The following is a 24,378-nucleotide window of genomic DNA, read 5'->3' as shown; positions in this document are numbered from 1 at the left end:
GCAAAGACATGGTCCCTCTTGCTAAACAATCACCTGGCTGGCCCTTTACTGCCACTCCAAGCTCAGTTCCAAGTCACGGAAGGCGAGGAGCCCAGGAAACCTCAGGACTCACAGGGCGTTACTGTGAGGGTCATGCTAACATTTCCTCACCATCCTGCTGCCCTAGAAAAACAACTGCTCCAGTCTCATAATACTCATTCAGAGCTAGCAGAGTCCTCAATCCCAGCTCTCATTTTACAGAGGGGGAAACGGAGGTCAGAGAGGAAAAGTACCCCCAGCTCACCCAGCAAGTGTTCCGACAGAATCATGTTAGAGCCAGCAGGTCTTAGACATCTCCCAATCCAATTGCCTTCACTTTAGAAATGAGACAACCGAAGGCTCCTGAAATAGCTAAGATAAAGAAAATCTGCTTTCCACTTATTGGCTAAATAAATAAAAGCTAAGGGCAAATCCAAAGCTCAGCCAGGTTTCATCGTCCAAGCAGAGATGTCCCTACACAGAAAACACCACGGAAGGGCTGGGGGGCTAGAACCCAGGTCTCCTAACCCCCAGTCTGGCTCTCTCCCCACCTGATGTCATTTAAGGGCACCACTGGCTCAGGGGACCCTGACCAAGCTGCCAGAATACACCATTCAAGCCCGTGTGGAACCAGATTACATGGAGGGCACCAGAAAGAATTGTTATCAAAAGGCCCTCGCGAGCTTGTCCATGAGTCCGGGGAGAAGACAGACCGCTCTCTGTGGCTGATGGGTGCCAGGTGTGGGTGCCTGGTGGGGCCTGTGAAGCATGCCTGGGAGGTGAGAGGCGGCACGGACCCTCACCCCCGTGAGGCCGGATCCTTCCAAACGGGTTGTTTGCTATTGTGACCACAGTAAACCCTGGCCTGGACGACTGGACCAAGCCAAACTCCACAACCTATGGTCTCAGAGTCCACCATCACATTCTATTCCTTGGGCCTTAAAGACATTTGGGGTTTCAAGCTGAGACATGCAAATGACTCTCCAGATGATGAACTCGTATTGGCCATCATCAAAGTGGTTGGTTAACCGTTTCATGGGGGTTTTCTAAAGCGGCAGGAGGATGAGGGGAAAACACTGGGACCTTTACCACAACATCCAGCATGTCCTGAGGGACCCTGCACACCGTGCCTGCCGTGCCTTGGAACGGAGCTTGGGGTGGGTGTCCCACCACCTCCAAAGGACCTGCCAAGCGACTGTCTAGCAAGAGGGGCCAAGCACGTGCTCCACCAAAATCCCGCGGGCAGGACTATCGCCCTGTCATGCTGGGGGCACGTGGGGTGGGAGAGTGTTGGGATGGGGTTGGAGAAAGGGCACGAAAGGCAGAGAATATGGTGGTCAGGAGTGAGGAGAAGGAATCCCCTGCACAACTTTGATCTCCTTCCAGCTTCCTGGGAGGAGCAGTGACTGAGCTGGCAGCCAGACCAAGAAGCAAAAAGCCGGCAGCACCAGTTCTAGACTTTCGGGAGAGATTGAATCATATCGGGGAGTGCCATCTGCTGAATGAAGGGCCCCCAATAGGGAAGGAAGGAAACTCACCACAGAGCCCCCGCCATCCACGAGGAGCCCTGAGTACATCTGTCTCAGTTAACCCTTAAAACCTCCCGGGGAGAAAGACATTATTATCCCATTTTACAGACAGCAGTGCAGTCACTTGTCCAAGGCCTCACAGCTACTCAGGGACGAATCAGAATTCCACCCACGCCTCCCGACTCTCATCCCAGTGCCCTTTGGCTGCTCTGTGACACAAACAGCCCTGGGGGTCCCAGAGCTTTCTCTCAGATAAATACAAGTTCTTACTTTTCCTGAAGTCTTGATTCCTTTTGCCAGGGATGCATACACAATCACCCAAGCCAGGAAGAGGCAGAAGGCTAGTGGCCACCTGATCTCGCCAGGATATTCAATCCCTGCAGAAATCTTCAGCACGAAGTACCTATGAGTTGAAAGGAGAGAGAAGGGAGGGGAGGAAGGAGGGGAAGAATGAGCTGGCAGAGGTGACAGTCTGCAGGCTTTATCTTCCTGCAGAGCCTCAGACAAAATCCCAGCATCCCACCCTCCCCATCAGGGACCTGATCAGATCAGGCCGTGAGGGATTTGCTGATCCGGGCTCCCTCCCACAGCTGTCTGCGGTGAGATCCACTGAATTTACCCTGCTTTTAATTAATTATGGCCCTAAAGGGCTTCCCTGGTGGCGCAGTGGTTCAGAATCCGCCTGCCAGTGCAGGGGACACGGGTTCGAGCCCTGGTCCGGGAAGATCCCACATGCCACAGAGCAGCTAAGCCCGTGCGCCACAACTACTGAGCCTGCGCTCTAGAGCTCGCGAGCCACAACTGCTGAGCCCACGTGCCACAACTACTGAAGCCTGCGTGCCTAGAGCCCCGTGCTCCGCAACAAGAGAAGCCACCGCAATGAGAAGCCCGCGCACCGCAACGAAGAGTAGCCCCCGCTCGCTGCAACTAGAGAAAGCCCGTGCGCAGCAACGAAGACCCAATGCGGCCAAAAATAAATAAATAAAATAAATAAATAAAAAAAATATATATTATGGCCCTAAAGGACCTACTGTATTAGCACAGGGAACTATACTGAATATTTCGTAATAACCTACAAGGGAAAAGAATCTAAAAAAGAATATGTGTGTGTGTGTAACTGAATCACTTTGCTATATACCTGAAATTAACACAATATTGTAATTCAACTATACTTCGACTTAAAAAAAATTAATTATGGCCCTGGGCGGGCTCTGAACAAGGCTATGTCAGCTCCACCGTCATCTGGAGCTGCCCCAGGAGCAGTGCAACAAATCCAACAGCGTCGGGGGTCCTGGTGTAGCAGCCCCCAGAATGGGCATTATGGAGGTTGTTGTCTTTATATAAGGACACATCACTAACAGAAACTCTAAACTGTCAAGGATGATTTTTGTGTGTTTCTGTATTGTTCTACTCTTTTATGAGAATGTATCCCAATAGTTTTTGTACAACTTTAAATTTAAAAAAATCAGTACAGAGTCATTATGGTAAAAGAATTAAAAATGCTGCTGTGCATGTTAGTTCAGGTTGTGATGGGCATGTCCCAGGGCTGAGGATGGCTGAAATGTAAAAGCAGGGCTGGCTGGGCCTTACTCAAGGAACGTATTCGAAGACAGACAGCCAGCCACAAACAGAAGGGAGCTGGCGCTCATCTGCAGCGGCTGCTGGCACCTGTGTGTAAGCTGAAGGTGGCGACGCCCGCATCCCTGGCTAGAGGGCGAGCAGGCAGCCTCACCCCCGGGGAGAGGAAGCAGCTTCAGAGACCATGAGTCATGACGCCAGACGCGACGATCCCCTCAACTCCGTAATAAAGTCACACAGCCTGGATGAAAGTGTTGTGCGTGCAGGCGGGTGTCTTTCTGTGACCTGAACCAAGGGCCAGCCAGCATCCAGACTGTACTGGACTGCAGACATGACGGCCGAGCGGCCTGACCTGCTGAGGGAAGCGAAGGGGGCAGCACCCCTCCGGCCAGCTAGCCAGCGACACTGGGAGAGGCTGTTTTGCGGTTCACGAGAGCAACCTGGAGCTCTTTTAGTCTCAACTCCTGGGGCAACCTGGGCTCTAGAGTAGAGTAGAAGTCACCAAGGGTGGAACCGGCCTGGGCTACCAAACCTTAGGGACCATACTTCTAAGCACTGAAAAGGACCCCCAACCCCACAATGGGTAGGCCATCTAGCCAACAATGCCCCTTGGCCATCTCAACTACTCCATGATTTAATAAGGGATATTGGATGGGCCCCAAGAAGCTCCTGATAACATTCCCTCTTAGAAACTAAGACTGGTCCCAGAGGATTAGCAAAGCCACCAAAAGCAGATTTGCAAAACACTTTATAATACACCTGACCACATGGATTATGTGATCAGATTTCAGCCCACCACGAGGTCAGACTCCTTTCTCAGAGTTCAGGGTGAATCAAGGCCCACCCTCACTGGTCCTACGTTTTCTTCAAAGGGGGTTATTTCTTCATTCAGCCTAAGTGCCCCTTCTGTTCTACAGGAAACATCCATGTGCCCTCTTAGTCCACAGGAGAGAAAGCTTGGAAGAACTAGTGGGAACAGTAGTAACCACTTCCTACTATCTAAGTAAAGGCCACAAACCAGGGGCCCCCTGATACATGCATTTTACGTGACCCCAGTGTTTCGTTTGAATTAGTTTGCTAACATTTAAAGTGGGAGAGACACATAAAAACTCTTATTTTATTTCCAACTTCTCTTGTAAAATGGAAGCTCTGGCAGCACCTCCCACATTCCCATAAGACAGGGGTCAGTTGGAGCTGAGCATCAGCACCCTCCCTTACACTGGGCAGACCTCCCCTCCCGTTGGCCACAGTCCCCACCATTCTCTATCGTCTTACCTCTTCCTCCCTGCCAAGCCCCCAAGTACATTTGAGTTTACAACCCCCGACTTAAGGCCTAGCTAGAGAACATTATCTACTCTCTGTTGAACTCTGTCTCCATCTACCTCCCTTATGAAATAATTCCCTGAACGTTATTAAATCTTCCTATGGTAGTTGAGGATTTCCTAAATCCCTAAACCTCAATCCGCAATGTCTGGCAAAATGGATGAAAAAAGTATAAAACTAAGACAGAACTGTTTAAAAAAAAAAAAAAAAAAAAAAAAAAAAAAAAGGGCTTCCCTGGTGGCGCAGTGGTTGAGAATCTGCCTGCCAATGCAGGGGACACGGGTTCGAGCCCTGGTCTGGGAAGATCCCACATGCCGCGGAGCAACTAGGCCCATGAGCCACAATTACTGAGACTGCGTGTCTGGAGCCTGTGCTCCGCAACAAGAGAGGCCACGATAGTGAGAGGTCCGCGCACCGCGATGAAGAGTGGCCCCCGCTTGCCGCAACTAGAGAAAGCCCTCGCACAGAAACGAAGACCCAACACAGCCATAAATAAATAAACAAATAAATAAAAATTAAAAAAAAAAAAAAGGAAAGAATTAGTTCTTCTTTAAACCAAATCACTGATCATGATTTGTTTCCTGACTTTCCTGAATTTTTGAAGGAAAAAAACAAAACAAGAAAAAACAAAAAACAACCTAGTCAGCTGAAGGTCTGCTTAGATTGCATCGGAGGAAGGTTTTGCAATGTTTTGGGCATCAACATCATGAACTACAGCAGCACCAATTCTGTTCCCACCAACATTCAGCCAACTCTCCTCTCCAGGCCCACAGGGCACAATAACCCGCTCCCAGAAGCCAGACCAGGGAAAAAAATCTTCCTCCCCGAGCATCTGAGTAGGTAGGGAGGGTACAGAGGGAGGCAACCCATCCCTCTAGTCTACAAGTTGGATAGTCACTAATTCACTGGGTTTCTCTTAGAAAAGTTTTTTTAAAATCTTACTTGAAATACTCTTCACTCCCACTGACAAACGTCTTATTGGCCTGGCTGGTGAAATTAACCATTGTCAAGTTGGGATAGGCCATCACGCAGAAAGTTGAGTTCTTGATCTGTATTTTGGGATGGTCACTGATCACACAGGAATCTGTTTAGGAGAGGATGGAACGAAAACACAGTGAAATCTGTACAGAAAATAGACACGTGTATCTCTCTAGCAACTTAAAAACAAAAGCCAAACATATTTGCCAAATATTGGAGAGTAACTTTGCGAGGGTATTAACTCAGCAAAGCTAGATGTAGATGAACCCCAAAATTGTGTGCTATTCATCCCAGAGCCCCCAGTACCCCTCAGCAGTGCCCGGTCCCGGCAACGATGGCTCTCATTTCTGGAGCGCTCTCTACACGCCAAGCACTTTACATGCATTATCTCACCTAAGGCTCACAACAGCCCGTGCTGTGGGTACTATTGCCTCCGTCTTTCAGATGAGGAAAAAGGCTCAGAGGTTAGGTCATTCTACCAAAATCACACAGCTAATGAGGAAGAGAATCAGGATTCAAAGCCGGATCGTTATGACTCCACAAAAAATAAATGGCTTGCAGAAATGAAGTTTAATCAGACGTAAGTAAAACTTCTGAAGGGTTCTACCACAGAAGGCTTACTAATAAGCCCACCTTGAACCCACTGCCTGGCACAACGGCCGACATACAGAAGTTCCCTAAGATACGTGTGCTATGTGCTTTCTGCACACTCGCACGTGCTCGTGAGCCTGCAACAGGACTGAACACATTGGTTCTCAACTGGGAACGAATTTGTCCACTAGGGGGCACTTGGCAATGTCGGGGGACATTTTTAGTTGTCATATTTGGGGAACAGGGTGGTACTGGCAACTAGTGGGCAGAGGCCAGGGATGCTCCTAAACATCCCACAATGCACAGGACGGCCCACAACAGAGAATTATCCAGCCCAAAATGTCAACAGTGCTGAGGTTGAGAATGCCTGACCTAGGCTGGGATGGGAACAGGGAACTAAGCAGGTGAGTCTTAGCATGTCAGGTACTGTGCTGGACGCTTTACCACTTATTATCTTGTGGAAGCCTCAGAAGACCTGGGAGGTGCCTATGATTATCCTCATTTGAAATAAGAAGATACTGAAGCCTTTCTGACCACATCACAATGTTTCTATGATCACTTGATGGATATTTTAGATAAAGAGTCCACCAGGATTAATGCCAAAGGATATTAATTTATAAAGAAATGAAAAGTAATAATAACAACAATAACTAACACTTATATGGCACTTACTATGTACTATTTTAAATGTCATATGCATTAACTAATTTGAGCCTCACACCACACTTGCGAGGTAGGTATTGTTATTATCTGTATGTTACAGGTAAAGAAACTGGGCACAGAGAAGTGCGGTTGCTTGCCAAGGTCACACAACAGAATCAGGAGGCCAAAAGTCACTCTCTCTTTGGAGGCCATGCTCTTAACCACTTTACTGGGAAGCAGAGAGCAGGGAACATAAACTCAAACACCTTCAGAAGCCAGGCTGGTGACACAAATTACAAAAATATAAAATGGAGGGTAAAAAGGGGTGGCAAAACAGAGAGTACGGTCTGCCCTCTGTATCCGCAGTTTTACATCCATGGATTCAATCAACCACAGAATGAAATTTCAATGGCGGTTGGCTGAATACTGTTTTCATTGTACTACACCATTTTATATAAGGGACTTGAACATCTGCAGATTTTGGTATCCGAAAGGGCTCCTGGAACCAATCCCATTAATACCGAGGGACGACTTACCAGCCAATCAGTGCCATGCTTTTCTAGGTGTCCTGATAAAAGATGCAGAAAATCCAGATATTTACATGAAATCTCTCCATTTTAAAACATTGGATGGCATTTTTTACAGAGCTAGAACAAATCATCTTAAAATTTGTATGGAGACACAAAAGACCCCGAATAGCCAAAGCAGTCTTGAGGGAAAAAAACACAGCTGGAGGAATCAGACTCCCTGACTTCAGACTATACTATAAAGGTACAGTAATCAAGACAATATGGTACTGGCACAAAAACAGAAACACAGGTCAATGGAACAAGATAGAAAGCCCAGAGATAAACCCACGCACCTATGGTCAACTAATCCATGACAAAGGAGGCAAAGATATACAATGGAGAAAAGACAGTCTCTTCAATAAGTGGTGCTGGGAAAACTGGACAGCGACATGTAAAAGAATGAAATTAGAATACTCCCTAACACCATACACAAAAATAAACTCAAAATGGATTAGAGACCTAAATGTAAGACTGGACACTATAAAACTCTTAGAGGAAAACATAGGAAGAACACTCTTTGACATAAATCACAGCAAGATCTTTTTCGATCCACCTCCTAGAGTAATGGAAATAAAAACAAAAGTAAACAAATGGGACCTAATGAAACTTCCAAGCTTTTGCACAGCAAAGGAAACCATAAACAAGACGAAAAGACAACCCTCAGAATGGGAGAAAATATTTGCAAACAAATCAACGGACAAAGGATTAATCTCCAAAATATATAAACAGCTCATTCAGCTCAATATTAAAGAAACAAACACCCCAATCCAAAAATGGGCAGAAGACCTAAATAGACATTTCTCCAAAGAAGACATACAGACGGCCACGAAGCACATGAAAAGATGCTCAACATCACTAATTATTAGACAAATGCAAATCAAAACTACAATGAGGTATCACCTCACACCAGTTAGAATGGGCATCATCAGAAAATCTACAAACAACAAATGCTGGAGAGGGTGTGGAGAAAAGGGAACCCTCTTGCACTGTTGGTGGGAATGTAAATTGATACAGCCACTATGGAGAACAATATGGAGGTTCCTTAAAAAACTAAAAATAGAATTACCATATGACCCAGCAATCCCACTACTGGGCATATACCCAGAGAAAACCGTAATTCAAAAAGACACATGCACCCGAATGTTCATTGCAGCACTATTTACAATAGCCAGGTCATGGAAGCAACCTAAATGCCCATCAACAGACGAATGGATAAAGAAGATGTGGTACATATATACAATGGAATATTACTCAGCCATAAAAAGGAACGAAATTGAGTCATTTGTTGAGACGTGGATCGATCTAGAGACTGTCATACAGAGTGAAGTAAGTCAGAAAGAGAAAAACAAATATCGTATATTAACGCATGTATGTGGAACCTAGAAAAATGGTACAGATGAGCCGGTTTGCAGGGCAGAAGTTGAGACACAGATGTAGAGAACAGACATATGGACACCAAGGGGGGAAAACTGCGGTGGGGTGGGGATGGTGGTGTGCTGAATTGGGCGATTGGGATTGACATGTATACACTGATGTGTATAAAACTGATGACTAATAAGAACCTGCAGTATAAAAAAACAAACAAACAAAACAACTAATACTAAACTTTCATTGGGTTATTTGTATGGAAATATGTTAATATAAATGTTTCAGACATTACATGAAATTTCTAAAAATCTTATATGTTCTGGTATAATGTTATAAGTCATAATCCTAGTTATTACTTTAAAATGTATATCTCAGAAATAACTAATTTTCTTGTCAACTGCATTATTATGAACTTTCATCAAATCTTTAACCATGGTCATTTTTAAGTCTTCTGTCATTTACAGACAGTTCTGGGTGTACTTTGATGCTTTTGTAAATATGTTCCTATAAAAGGGTTTCATCTTCAGGAAATTCATGGAAAAGACTCTGACAAGTACAGGTTTCTGGTAACTGACTGTACTGCTGAACTGAATGAATAAGCATTTTCAGAACTCTAATGAAAAACTGATGAACTCATAAAAGTGCTAACAAAAGATCAAGATGAAAAAAAAAATTAATTACATGGGACTGAGTGAACTGATGAGGATGAGTATAATTTTTGTGACTTTCTGTTTGAATTAAAAAAAAAAATCCCACAAGGACTCAGAGGCAAAGAATATACAAACCAATTTTCACTGCAAAGTAAAGGAGCTGTTACAGTGGAGGATTACTGGACTGAATGTCAATATTATGACATAGTATGAGTGTGTTTCATGTTTGGTAATTGCAATCATTGTTGCTTTTGTTGTGGTCATCCATGTACAATGCTTGGTGTCAGTCTATTTATCTCTTGTAAAAATAAAATACAGTGTGTGTGTGGAAAAAAAAAAAAAAAACATTGGCAATAAGGCCAAATTGTCCTTAAGCACTGTGGACCAAAACAAAACAAAACAAAACCAAAAAAAAAGCACATGCAGCCTAGATCTGGTGCATGGAATCCCAATTTATGCCCTCTGTGGAACAGCGAAGTGGGTAAAACCATGGGTTCAGGAGTTCCACTAGCCCTGAGAGCTTGGATGAGTTCCTTAATCTGTCCAAGCCTCCATTTTCTGATAAGAGTGTATCTAGTTTGAAGGTTGTTCCAAGAAGCAAATTAAGTGAGATAGATCATGAATGGAAAAATTTCATGCAATGCCTAGCACACAGCTGGATTCAGTAAAACTTTAGCCGTAATGCAATCGCCATTGTTATACCTTTGCATGGGGTGAGCATCTCTAATCCTCAACATCATCTCTCAATCCCACTTGCCAGCGGTAAATTATCTACTACCTCCCACACATTCCCCCAGAATATCTCAGAATACTGGATAAAATTGAAAAGAGTAATTAAAAGAATCCCTTCCCTCTGATTAGTCCTTTAGACCAGAATTTTTCTAAACAGCAGTACTACTGACACTTGGGACGAGAAAACTCTCTGTCCATGCCTTGCAGGGTATTAGTAACATCCCTGGCCTCTGCCCACTGGATACCAGGAACATACACCCCCCCCACCCCACCCCAGCCCAGTTGTGACAACCAAAAATGTCTATGAACACTGTCAAATGTCTCCTGCCAAAATCTCCCAGGTTTGAGAACCACCACTATTAGAGTCCTCAAAATGCCTTCTTACTCAAAATTATCTTCTTTAATCAAATAACAGAGACTTTCAGGGGGATTCTCACCTCATAATTACCAACTATTTACCGAGGAAGCATTTGTTTCCCCCAGCAGGGACCAGAATGAAGACAATTAAAGCACCATCCATAGCCCTTTTCTGTAAGTAAGCACAGAAGTTATTTCTCGTCCTCCTGCCCAAAAGTACGTCCCCTAAGACAGAAGAGATCGTTAACACACGGGCAAACGTCAAATCGCTTGCTTTCAAAACTGGCACTGAGAAGCACATGGGCAGCTTCCCTACAGAGCGTCTCTGGGCGTCTCTGGATCACCGCTCTCCGCTGCAGTGCAAGGTCACAGCGTCCCTGAGGCACTGCAGCAGGGCTCCCTGCAGCCTCAAGCCTCCTGCAACATCCCTTCCCACCACTGGGCGGCAGAGGCGTGCTTCCCAGCACACTGCGCCTTCAGGTCGGCCAGCAACGGAACGATGGGCCGTGTCATCGGCGAGCTCTGCGGCCCAGCAACCCTGAACAAAGAACAACGATAAGCATCGTGCTGAATTGGAAGCTGTTCGAATGAGATTCTCTTTACGCGGGCAATTATGAATAAATGAAAGCACGTGAGAGACCAGGGAGAAAAGGAATCACTGAATTAAGGTTCTAATGAAAATTAAGCCATTCCAGAAACAGAAATGGTAGTTATGCGCTTCCCATTTTCAATGACCCAGCTAGCTCCTAATTTCAAAGAACAGTTGTTGGTCTTACTTGGCAGGGCATGGATTAGCCCTTCAACATTACAAATACCTGGAGGGTTGAATGCCCCTAAAGAAGACAGCCTCTCTCACAATCTACACCTGAGAAATGTGTGGCAAGCTCAGCCTCCGCGGTGGATGGAGCCAGGGCTTTTGCCCATGGCTGGAGCAGGTACAGGGTCCTGGCATCTGAATGATGAGGTGGGGCTCCCAGGCAGTATGTCCCTAGCAGAGCTGAGGGGCCATGGGATAAACCCCTCCCTGCTATGAGTGAAGGTCATAATGGCGTGGGAATCTACCCCCCTCTCCTGGGACCAGCGACCCACTATCACGGGGTAGGGTGAGCCTGGAAGGTCATTTGTGGAACACTGCCTTGGGGGAGGGAGTTTTTCCATTTCCTAAACAAGCCTCTCTCAGTATGGCCACTTGGGAGGCAGCCTGAGACATCACTGTCTGGACTCCAGTCTTGTCCAGCAGAGCAGTGGGGCTACAAAGCTACCCATGTCTCTGAAAGTCAGGCCGTCATCCCCTTTTCCAAGACAGCCCAGGACCCCAAAGGATCAATACTTACACAAAGGATACCTGGCCCCGGTCCAGTGCGGATAACCCAGGGAAGGACAGATGGAGGGGCTCCACCAAGAGAGGGGAAAGGATTGATACCTCCATCTTCAACAAACAAACAAAAACTTTTAAAGCACTGGCTAAGAATGAAATAAGATCTGCCCAGCCTGTCCATATGTTTCCAGGGAATAGAGTGAAAAATGTCCATTGTCTCTCTCTGCTCAGAGCTTGCATCGTTTTTATGGTTTATACCAGTCGACAAGGTGCTTAGCTGTATAATGTCTTCACTCTGCCTTTCATGTTCCCCGGGATATTGTGAGCCAGACAAAAAATTCCACAAAACCAGGGGGGCCCTGCACCCACACGCCTGGCCCAGTCATCGTGCTCAGCTTGCTGTAAAAAATACACACACACTATATATATGTGTGTATATATATATACGTACACATACATATACATGTATATTCTCCGACTATAAAATAAATACACATCCCTGATAGAAAATGTAGAAAAAAAAGAATGGCCCCAAGTTTACCAGTTAACATTTTGCGTATCACCTTCCTATATGTTTTCTAGTCAGCACATATTGTTAGTAAAAATGAAATTATACTATAAATTGGTATCCTGCTTTTACATTTAACATGATATGCTGACGATTTCCCTATGTTTAATGAATATTCACTTTTAAAGACTATAGAATACTTCATCCTATGGATGCACTATAATTTATTTGAACCACGGAATTATTGAATTTTTGTTACACGTCTAAGTGTTTCCGGTGTTTTCCTAGATTGTAAATGTGACTGCAATGAACAATCTCGAATAGTCCTTACCTGTGTCTCTGATTTTCCTCTAACAATAGATCCCCAGAAGTGGAATTACTAAGTCAGACTACTGTTTAAACGAACTTTCTTTTAAACCCACAGAATCTCAGCTAAAAACATCAGTTAGGGAACAACTGGACAGATGTCACTCTGCCAGGACTGATAGACTAGAACCTTCAGGAACCCTGGATGAGCAGAGAATCAGGGGTCATGAGACCCAAATTCTTGTGCTGGCTCTCCCTTGAGACTTGTGGCCTGATACTTCCACCCTCTAAGGCTTAGAATCTACTTTGTCACCTGTGAAATAGTGATCATGTCACCTGCCCCTTGGGACGTATACAGCTCTTATTAGGAATAGCAGAGACATCATTTATGAAGCTGCTTTGTAAGCTGCGGAGCATTTAACATGGTGCTTAGGACCATGGCCTTGGGAGGCAGGCAAACTTGGGGTCAAATCTAATCTAAGCTCTACCACAGAGCTAGCTTTATAAACTTGAGCTCCAGATTTTTCACCTGTAAAATGGAAATAATAATTAAACCATATGTTGGCTTGTTATCCATCTTAACATTGGTAATATGAGTTAAAGGGTTTAACATGGTGCTTGGTGTGTAGTAAGTAATATAATGCTGGCTATTATTATTAAGGTGCTGCACAAATATTAGTGGCTATTGTTAGCAGAGGAGAACGTGTTTCTGAACTGAGGGACGTGCCCAGGGAAGCTTCCTTGGAGGCTGGATCAAGGCTGGATCAAGGCAACATCTCTCCTTGGAAGAGGTACTCCCTTGGAAAGTAACTTCCGTCCCAGACACAATCTGGGAAGGACAGGCAGGGCACTGTTATGACCTTGAGGTTTTTCTCCATTCCAGCCCCACATCCTAGAAAACGCACTTTGCCAAAATAGCATTTTTGGGAATCCATTCCGGCAGCAGATTGTTGGTTGTGAATCTGAGAACAGCTACCTTAAGTGGGGTACCTGAGTGGGGTTCTCTCAGACAGCAGCTTTGCAGAGGTGACCCTGAGTTGGTAGGGACTGCAGGGCAAAGGAAGTGGGCACTCCATTCCAAACATGGTTAAGGGCAGCTTAATTAAGGGACGTGGGCAAACACCAACCTGGTGGTTCTTACCCTTGGGTGCAGCTGGGGAACTGTAAAAATAGATTCCTAGGCTCCATCCCCAGAGCGCCCAATTTAATTGGTCTGGGCTGGACCCTAAGTGATGTCTTGATCTGCTAGCTCCCCAGGTGATTCTACTGTGTAGCAGCTTGGGCTGAGAACCACTGCGCTAAGTTAAGAATCCGTCCACATGGAGATTGTAAAGATGAGGGCACTGAGGCCCAGAGAGTCTAGAGGCACTTACTCTCGGTCATTCCACTAGTGGACCGCACACCTGGGAACCCCACAACTCCCCATCCTCCCATTCCTGAGCACCTCAGGTGCACTGGGCTTGAATTTGATGGGCGCATGTCTCCAGTTTTAGTTTTCCTGCAGTCTCATTCAAAGCCTCTCAAGGTGGAGGCTGGACATGTTGTGTGCATACATGCACATGTGTGTAAAAATACTCCAGTGTGAATTACTGCCTTTAGGAATGTGCATCTCTCTGGGGTGTGGGAGGGACAGATCAACTTTCTCTCTTACACACTCAAAGCACTTAAGTAACTTCCTAGTTCTGCAGTGTGCAGGCTGTCAGGGCAAAAGTGCTGGTTTGGGGGACCAACACTAAAAGCCAGTCATACAGAGACCACAGGATTCTGACTTCAGCCAGATCCAGCTTAAAGGGAATAACAGCTCCGCTGGGGAGAGAAGAAACTACTTGCTTATTGGTGTCCATTAAAATGATCAGCACCTTCAAAGGCAACTGATACTAGCACCTTCTATTTGTACGCTTTTCCAACTGCGATCATATCCTCCGTCTCTTTTCTCCTTACAGAGGTAAGTAGGATGGAGAATGTTGTTAGGATTTCTATTTTTCAAATGAGGAAAACTGAGATCCAGAGAGGAGAAGTTACCTGACACAAACACATGTACCATCAGGGGCAAAACGTCTTACAGACCAGAAGCCTTGCCAGCCACTCTGCCCTGCTCCTCCTCACCGTCACGCTCTTGCCCTTGACCCAGCAAGCTGACAGCTCCCCCAAGTCCTCAAGTCCCAGTGGATTTCAGGCCCGAACCAGCCTTCCCCCAGGAACACGCCTTGCCTCCCCGGGCAGCCTTCTCCTCTTCTAGGTTAGGTCTTCTGCGTTATGCACCTGTCTATCACAGGTCCTCAGTTTAAGCGTCTCTTCTCACGTTTACCTCATGCACTGGGCAGCGTTTTGTGAGGTGTGGACCCAGGATCACAAGCGTCACTCCCCTAGACGCTAGACCCCATTGCTTTACAAGTTGTACCGTGCATATGAGTCACCTGGGGACCTGACCCCAGCCAAATCTAGTAACTCAGACTATTTGGTGGACTTGTAATTCTACATTTTAAACAAACACTCCAGCTATTCATGAGCAAACAGAAGTTTGATTACCCCTCCTCTAGGCCATGAGCTCCTTAAATATTAGAATTAAGTATATTTGATGTTGGTTTTAATCTCTGTGCCCCCAGCACCTAGCATAAAACCTGGCAAACATAATACGTGCTCAATTCGTCTTCACTGAATGAATGAATAGTTCACCTAGTGTAGGTATCTCCAAACTTACCTAATAAAAGTTTGGTTTTATCTTTGCATTCTGGCGTGTTCCAAGGGTTGTTGCAGGAGCCCCAGGGCAGCACAGACACAAAGGAGGCAAACAGGTAGAAAAGTGTGTAGCAAATAATCACATTGTAGTATATGGCTATTAGGACGGAGATGATCAGCATTGCGATGCCACAGCCTGTGGAAGCAAAAGTTCCAGGAATTCATTTCCTCCAAATCCTGTGGAATCCTTACAGTTGGGCACAGTGTGGGGACCTAGGTCTTGGCTCTCTCTTACAGATGGATACACTAATAGTGGGATAGACTCTTGTGTCTACCAGGGACATTGAGGCATTCTGCCAGGAACGGAACAATGCCAGAGGTGATCTTGGGCCATTCTCCAGAGGGCCCCAGTGGTGAAACTGATCAAACAGAGAAGGAAGGAGTGGGTTCTCCTGATCACAGAAGCCGGTCTCCCTCCCCGGGGCCACGTGGTGCCATAGAGGGCAGGGGAGGGCTGAGGGAGCTGGAAGGCAGGGGAGACTCACCTTGTAGGGCTGGGATGGCCTTCCACACAGACACTGGCCCCTGGCTGGCGAACTGGCCCAGAGACACCTCTAGGAAGAAGATGGGCAACCCTGCCAGAGCCAGCATCATCAGGTAAGGGATGAGGAAAGCACCTTGGAAAGAGAGAGTGGGAGGTGAGAGCCCAGGGAGGCCCAGGCCAGCTGGCTCCACCTTCCCCCTCAGGGAGGAAGCTCCCTTGCCTTCTCTAGGAAGCTTTCGATATTCCAGCTCAACCACAGGTACCCAGGACATTTAAGAGCCCTCCTCTAAAAAGTACAAGGGTACCCTGCAAACACATTCTTTTTTTCAGTTCCCCACTGGATGGGTCACTAGGGGTTGTGTACTGGGTGAGTTTTATTTTCTCTTCTTTTCTCTTTCTTATTTTAGTACCTCAATGTCCCCAAATTAAGCTCTTCTAATGTTCAACAAATCCACACCTTTGATTCACTACTGGAGTCAGATTTGGTGAAATCTCATTGGCACCTCAGCCCTCCAAAACCTTAAAATCTTCTAAGCTAGGACTCCAGGAGCCCTCAACTTGCTACCTGCATACCTTCTGCCAACCAGGGTTGGACCTGCTCTGCCAGACGGGTGGCAGGGACATCCCTTTCCCCACTGCCTCAGCCATCACACACATCTCAACTTCCTTCTCCACATTAGAAGTCCCTTCCATCCTTCAAGGTCAACTCAAATGCTTCCTCCTTCAGGAAGCCTCCTTTCTCTGTCCTCCCACAGTACCTCTCCCCAGGCACTAAGCACTTGACACTATTTATGTAGGTGTCTTATCTAGACCGAGGGCCCCTGATGTTGATCCTTCATGTCTATTCCCCAGAATGCCCAGTCTAGGGCACCAGTAGCTGGCAGGTCTCCACAGACTTCCTGAGGGTTCTCTGGGGTTCTTTATCCTCAAGGATTCTTTGAGGTTGTTTGGTAGAGGCTTGGGGAATAGCCATGACCTTTGGACAACGGAGTTCTGTCGCAGAGTCAGAACCAATTCAGGACTCGAGATGCCAGAGCCCAGAACACTGGGCTCCACTGAAGGAAAGCTGATCTTTCTCTAGTCTCTTCCTCCTGCTGGAAGGGCCTTTCCTGCCGGGGCAAAACCAGGGCTCTTGCTTTAAACCAGGGCTCTTGCTGTATCCTCTCCTGAATGGGTTTTCAAGAAAGATGTAGATTGCGCAGTCTTTCTCTTTTGCTCCTGGGAGGGAGGAAGCGAGCTCTCCACCCGCGCGAAGGGGCCCGGAGCCGCAGTGCGGAAGAGGTTGCCTTCCCTCCCAGTGTCCGACTCCCTGCGCAGCCCAACACTTCGCAGATTGCAGATCGCAGATCCCGGGCCGAGCAAAGCACGGACCCTTTTTACTTGCCCAGCAGAGAGAGCAGCAGGGCTGCAAAGCTGCCGCGCTCCCTGGACTGGAATTCCCTTCCCACCCTCATCCTGAGTGTCGCCCCCTTTCCTGGTACTGTAAAGCTTAACGCAGCACCCTGGTCCGGGGACTCCCTGCAGAGAACCAAGGGGTAACATGGCTGGGGCGCCCGTTTGTGTTTCCGGGGCACCCCTGATTGCGAACGCTCTGCGCTCCTCATAAATACTTGTCAACGTGTCCTAATTTGGAATTAGGGGGAGGGGTATTAACATATTTTTCCGTTTTCATCATCACGTGGCGCTGCATCTGTCCCTTGTCCTTGTGCCTGGAGCGCACCGAGAGACCAAAATCAAAAAACAAAACCAACCAACCAACCAAACAAACACACAAAACTTAAGCTGCCTAACCCGATGGGGTGAGGGGCACAGCTCTGGTCTCCTTGGTCCAGTTGAGAAGCTGTGAAAGGGAATCCTAGGTGCAAATTCCTATTCCTAGAGGGGGCTTGACTTGTCAGTTTAGCCCCGCCTTGCAAAGGGGACCGTGAACGTGCCAGGTCCCTCCTCGGTGGGTACAGGAGAGGATCCTAGAGGCCTGGCAGCTGGTGCATGCCTAACTGGCGTCCTCCCCACTTTAGAAACGGTTTTCCTTCCACCCAGTGAGGACAAATGAAACGGAAACCGTTTGTGCAAAACGATTTTTGCTAAAGTCAGAGTATGCCCTGCTTGTGCCCATAAGGATGTGTGTGTGGGGGTGCTTCTAATAGATTTTCAACAGCACAACCCCCAGCCCCTCTGATCTCCCCACTCCTGGTTCACCTGCATCCTGCGTTCTGCACGACCCAAGCGCCCATTCCCAAAGTCCCCTATGTAGGCTCGGATTTCCAGGTTATGATCTTAAAACCTCCTTAATTCAGTGTCCAGGACCGCACAGCTCCTGGCTCTAAAGTTGTTTAGGTGCGGGGAGTGTGTCGGATACCGAAATACTTGTGGGCTAAATTAGGATTTGAACTTCCCTGCATCAATGCTCAGTTGAATCGGGGCCCAGCCCCCCAAGCTGGACCAGTGAGGAAGCGTGGGGACCCATCTCGTCTCTGAGCTCCATCTCCAGATAAAAGCCTCCTGGATCTAGTGCCAACCACTTTCAATAGCTCCTGCCCTCCGGCTTCACACGGATGCCCACAGGGGACGAACTGGAGTGTGAGGAGGCTTCTCTGAGCCTCTCCTCTCAGCTTCGGTCCCCGTCCCGGGGCTCTGCGTCACCCCCCAACCCACAAGTGCCCACCCCGCCCCGCCGCAGGCGGAAAGAGCGGAAAAGCCATACCTCCCCCGTTCTGGAAGGCCAGGTAGGGAAACCTCCAGACATTGCCCAGCCCTACTGCATACCCCACCATGGACAGGATGAAGTCCAGTTTGCTGGACCAGTTCCCTCGGGCCTTATTCTCATCCCCTTGCTCGTCCTCCTGGGGGCGGAAAAGCACATGGTCGGATACCAGCCCCGGAGAAGGTCCGCAAGCAGGCCCCATTCCGCCCCTCCCCCACTGCTGAAGATCCTTCCCAGCAAGCAGGACCCCACTTTTCAACCGAGGATGCATCGGCAAGCAGGACCCCAATTCTGAAGAGAGGATGCATCTACAAGCAGGGCCCTGACCCTTCAACCCTGCAGAGAGTCGTTCAGCAGGAGGCTCCCAATTCTGATCTGAAGAGCCATCTTAAATAGACTCCTGAACCCCTCTTTCCCAAATCCTGCAGTCAAATCACACCAGCAAGCAGCTTTCCCCAAACCTTGAACTGTAGGTTGATTGCAAGCAGGTCGCTCCATCCCCAACCCATGACCAAGAGTTCATTTGGCAAGCAGGCCCCCAATATCATGCCTAGAGTCCCCAGCAAGCAGGTCCCTAACCAACCCCTCCCCCCAAAATTCCTCACACCCCTTACTCAGCCCTTTCTTTTTTTGGACCCCATGCTAAGGCCAGAAGGAGAGCTGCAATGCCTGAAGCCAGCCAGAGCCCCTGCCTCACTTTCTCTAAAGCCTACGGGCAGGACCTGCCTGGTCAGCTCATTGAAGGGGGCACCTTTCAGCAGTGGGGCAAGGGAGGTGGGAAGGAGAGAGACACCGGGGGAGGGTGAAACAACAGGGAGAATGGAGAAACAGACATGCAAAGAGACAGGACATTGAAAACCTTGAGTTCTGGTCTAAACTTTAGCCTCCCAGCTGGATAACCCCAGGCAAGCCACTGGCCCTTGCTGAGCTTCTGTGTCCCCATCTGTAAACTGAGGGGCTCAGAATCACTGTCCCCTGAGGCACCCCCCAGCTCCCGCAGTCTGTGGATCTTTGGAGCTCACCTCTCCAAGCTCACACTAAGATGCTTTCTTGGGGCAGTCCCTGGTTCTGGAATGCCTCACTGGAAAGCAGAAAAAACTGTAGGTGAAGGCACCTCAAATAAACTCGGGAAATGTTCAGGACGCCTGGACACCACACAAAGCTGCCAGGGACCCGAGCCACTGCACAGCTTCCACATCCTCAGTCACCCTCCACCTCATTCTAGCAACCTGGCACGTCCACACTGTTCCACAGGCCATGGAGGGTAAAGAAGCAGCTGCCAAAATGGGAAGGAAGTCTTGGGGAGAGAGGAGGAGGGCCGAGGTGGGCGTCAGAAAGGCGAGAATCAGAAAGACGGGCAGAGCTGAAAATAGGCAAAGGCAGGGCTTGATCTATACTGAACACCTTTAATATCCCCACTACATTCCTCCCACACACATACCACCTCCAGCCACCGCCCCCCCACTTCAATTCTTCCGGGGCTACGAAGGGTGGGGATTCCAGCTCCTTTTGCCGCAGTGCGGAGGTTAAGCAAGGCACGCGGAACAAATTTTCTGCCTCTACCTGAGGTCACACTCTTGGGCACATGCTGTCACTGGCTGTTAATGCACACAGTCAAACGCTCCAGAGGCGGACCCCAAAAGCAAGGGCAAGTGGGAAAGCCTAAGTTTATGTGCATTTCTAATTATTGTAACAGCTGAGCTCTTGCTGCACGGGCGTGTGTGTGTGTGTGTGTGTGTGTGTGTGTGTGTACAAACACTAGAGTAACTAAGAAGGGCTATACACACCCTAGATCTCACACAGGCAGATGTTCTGGTTCAAGAGCCCACCACTGGCTACACACGCTTAGCCCTTGAGCCCAGGGGAGGAGAGGAGATAGCGTAGAGGCAGGCAATGGGAAAGGAAGAGCTAAAGTATGTGAAAGGGGATGGAGGAAAGAAATCAGGGAAGGAGGAAGAGAAACTGGAGGGAGATGGAAGAAGACAAAAGTCCATATGGGAGGGGGGCCACCAGGAATAGCTGCCTCATCCCTAACTCAGGACTGGGATTTGCTTTGTGGGCTTTTCATGCCTCTGGTTGAGCGTAAAGGATCAAATGCACAGGTGAATCCAGGTTTTTGGGGCCTGAGGTTCATACAATTGAGAGAGGTACTCTAAGAAAAAATATATATATACAAAATTAGGTACCAGGTTTTGGAAAATATAGGCTCTGAGGCTTGAACTTCAGTATGGCCTCATGTAAGCCACCTCTCATCAAATGAGTTCTCATGTGATAAATGTAATTCGCAGTGCAAAGCCTACAGGACTTAAATTATTATTCCCCCAGGTTTTTCTCTGTATTTTCTTCTCCTTTTTTAAATTAAGAATTGTTTTGGAAAAAAAAAAAAAGACCCAGTCATTAGCAAGAGGGGGAGTCCTGTCTGCAGAAAGGGGTAAGAATCTAAATGCCTCAACTGCTTAATGAGTCTGCACCTGGATTTCCGCTACCCCTGAGGCTGGGAAGGGGCAGGTAGCGGTAGGTACTGAGGTCGCAATTCCTCTGGCAGCTTCGCTGCAGCCCTCGCGCCCTGAACTAGTGACCCCAGCGCAGTGCGAGTTTCCGAAGCCCCAAAGCTGCCTCCCGCATCCATCACCTGGCACTGCCAACCGGTCTCCCCATCAGCACACGTGCACCCGCTTCGGCCAGGCTCGCCTCTCGCGCGGCTGGGGAGCAGGAGGCGGCGTGGCTCGAGCGCGACTTGCTTACCTGGACGGCAGACGTGGCCACGCTGCCCGGGAGCACGGACGTGATTCCATCCGTGCCCAGCACCACGGTGCTCTGGCTCATATTCGCCCAGCCTACGGCCGGGGTATTGTTCCGCTCCAGGGTGCCCTTGCCCACGCTCACGTTCGCATTCCCCTCCGGGCCGCGCAGGGCCGGAATCTTACAATGCAGCGCGTTGCCGGACCCGGCGCCCCCTGAAGGAGGAGCGGCCTCCGCGCCATGCGCCTCGCTCAAGTCCCGCAGAGCCGCCGAGGCCGCCGGCGCCCGCGGGCTACCGAGTTTGCAAGCCACTACTCCCGGCCGCTCGGCCTCGCAGGCTCGCGCGTCGGGGAAATGGAAAGTTTGGGCGCCGGTGGAAGAGGACCTTGGCACACGCGGCGGCGGCGCGGCGGTCGCCGCGGGAAGCCCCTGCTCCGGGCTCGTCCTGGGTGCGCACGAGCCATCGTGGTGGCCCAGCGTCACCGCCGCCTCCAGGCTGTTGGCTGGTTGTTTATTCATTTCCTTGGGAGCACCGCAATCCTGCAAACATAATGCGAAGTTCGTGCAAAAAAAAAAGTCACGGCAGCTTAAAAAATACCTGTATCTACATATAGAGACGTTCACAACTCAGGTCCCGACATAATATCTAGGGAACAAATTGGAATCTGGATTTTTTTTTCCTTCTCCAGGAAAAACTGTAATCATTATTTCTCAGTCTGTCCGTCTTGTGGATAACTGGATGACATAAAGAAACTAATATTCTCCTCCCTGATAGAAGGTGAGCTAAGAAAAGATGCAGAAATGTTTTTTGGAGGGGGGAGAAGTGGAGGGCGGAAATAACCCTACAGCCATGAGGTCCCTGCCCTCTTTGGATTTCACATCACGACTGTAGGGTGCCCACGTTCCCAACACCATTGTAGAAAGATTCTTTAATTTTCCGCCCCATTTCCTTTGTCATTCAACAATGCACGTTGCTTTTTTTTTTTTTTAATAAGCGATAAACAAGCTGCGGCCACAAAAGCTGATGCCCTGGCACCTGCGAGTGTTTGAGGCCAAATCGGTTGTGCGAATCCCAGCGCTCCAAAACCCACCCCCACCCGCCAGGTACCAAAAGCAAGAATAAGGATAACGACCAAAATAACAGTAACAACAACCCCACAAGAACAGTAATAAACCAGATTTCAAACACAAGGTAGTAACTGGATTTATCTTACACAACCTACATTCATTTCTAGATTCCCAGACATGTAAAAGAACGTGAGAAGTTTTTTGGTCCTCCCACTCCCCAAGAATAACTATTCACAAGAGTTTAATATCCATGCCCCTACACTGGCTTGGGAACCAAAACTCACGACTAATTCTCATTTGCTTTCTCCCAATTGAGGTTCAAATGAAAATAACTGCCAGCGGTGTTTTTTCCATCCACTTTCTCCCCTCGTGTTATCTTTCAGGGTTTTGTAAATATTAGTTCCAATAATTACTATTATACGGTAAGAATAATCATATTACCTTCACCTCAACCACACACCTCTCGTCTAACCTTCTTTCACAAACGCACAGATCAGAACTCTTTAATCTGCACCAAATCTAAGTTAATCTGCACCAAATCTAAGTATCTCAGTTCGAGCCAGCATTCTTATCTCAATAGCCTCTAGGACGCACAGCGGCTCTCTTCAGTAGTGGCACCTGGCTTTTCAGCACCAAGGACAGTTCTCAGAATAGCGAGGTAGGGAGACACCTCCAACCTCTCAGCTCCACAGCCTCGGAAACCTCTTTCCGACCCCAGGTGTTGCTCACAAGTACAATGTGAGCTCCCTTCGCCTTCCAGAACGCACACAGCATTTCAAAAAGAAATATCCAAAACGAATCTGCCCTTCCTACCCTCGCAGCCCCCTCTCCCCTTAAAAGAACAAAGCAAACACTCACCATTGTCTGAAACTGGCAATAGATTGAAGGTAGAGAGTGAAACCAGCTATTGACAAGACTGGGTTCGGCTCCAGCAAGAGAGGCGCTTTCTATATCTCCTTGGGAAAGGCCAGGTTTGCGTCAGTGCAAAGCAAGGTGCCCTTCGTTTGACATTTTCTTGATAAGACAAGTTTGATAAATCATTACCTCCTTGGATTCGAATTTTAAAGGGACAACAGCTGAGAGTACGCTGGCCAGTTGTCACTCGGGCGGGAGGGGGCTGCGTGTTTGGCGTGACTCATGTGGGTCTGATTACTAAACCGAAGCCGGCGGGAGGGAATGATAGAAGTTTGCCTCCTCCTAATTAAGGGAAACATGGGAGGGACACGTCTCACTGCATCCAAGCCGAGGCGCAGCCGCCAAAGGAGCGGACTGGGCTGCTGAGGTGGGCGCAGAGAAAGGAGTTAAATCACTGTCATGTTTCCCTCTTTCTCTTCGGCTAGATCCTGTTGCCACCTCTCCAAACCTGCAGGCAGCGGATTCCGCAATATTACTATAAAGAGATCGAGGGTCTCACGAAGCGACACAGTTCTGCAATGGCTGTACACACGGGTCCTGCGTTTATAAGGCTGTACCAACCTTGCGTGTGGGACTTCAGATTCCCACAGCCCACCCTCCCAGTCAACCAGTGTTGGAGAGATCCTACGTTTTCACTTAAAAATTGAGGTCTAGTGTTTGCATTTCTATTTTATCTCCATTAACACAATTAAGAGAAATTCCTGAGTAATATTAGGACTATTCTCATTGTATGTTTTAAGCTCCTCTGAAAATATTATAAATAAAAAGGAAATTATTTCCAACACTGACCTGGTTCTTAGGTCACTTTCAAAGTCAAAGGGAACCCGTTCTTTCTTCCTAGCCCTCTCAATAAAAATTCACCAGAGCCAGGAATGATTTGGACGCACGAGGTGTTATAGACCCTCCAAATCACCATCTGCTGCAACCCGGCGGCAGGGCTGGCCCTCCGAGATGCCACCAGAGGACGTTCTACTGCACTGTGGCTGGGGTGGAGGTGGCCGTGGCGATAGAAAGATGGACTTTCCTGCTGGTACAAAGCAATGGCTATAATCATTAGAAAGGGAAAACACCTTTACATAGGTGTAGTTTGGAGACTAGCAGAGGATTCGTATCAGAACGCTTCCCTTCTCTCCTTTCTGGCCGGGCTCGTTCAGGGAACTCCAGGCCTCGGAAATGGGGAGCTACGGAAAGCACTTTGTCCCTTCCCTGCTGCCCGCAGCCGTGCCCACTGCCTCGTGTCGGCTCCGTCACACTCGACT

At 48.1% G+C, this 24,378-nt stretch overlaps 1 protein-coding gene across 1 annotated transcript in view; it reads right to left on the bottom strand.

Annotated features, from left to right (window-relative positions):
* Nucleotides 1-21,763, bottom strand: part of SLC6A5 (solute carrier family 6 member 5) — a 59,427-nt gene extending 37,664 nt beyond the window's left edge. The window contains exons 1-6 of the mRNA XM_082476762.1: nt 21,140-21,763; nt 18,395-18,533; nt 15,692-15,823; nt 15,169-15,342; nt 5,391-5,532; nt 1,818-1,950 (exon numbers count right to left, since the gene is read on the bottom strand). Coding sequence (XP_082332888.1) covers nt 1,818-1,950; nt 5,391-5,532; nt 15,169-15,342; nt 15,692-15,823; nt 18,395-18,533; nt 21,140-21,655 — 1,236 coding nt within the window. The 5' untranslated portion in view covers nt 21,656-21,763. The remainder of the gene's footprint in view (nt 1-1,817; nt 1,951-5,390; nt 5,533-15,168; nt 15,343-15,691; nt 15,824-18,394; nt 18,534-21,139) is intronic.
* Nucleotides 21,764-24,378: the final 2,615 nt, after the last annotated feature.

The sequence above is a fragment of the Balaenoptera physalus genome (assembly GCF_965194825.1).
Source record: "Balaenoptera physalus genome assembly, chromosome: 10".
Lineage (NCBI taxonomy): Eukaryota > Metazoa > Chordata > Mammalia > Artiodactyla > Balaenopteridae > Balaenoptera > Balaenoptera physalus.
This window is presented reverse-complemented; position numbering and strand designations above follow the sequence as displayed.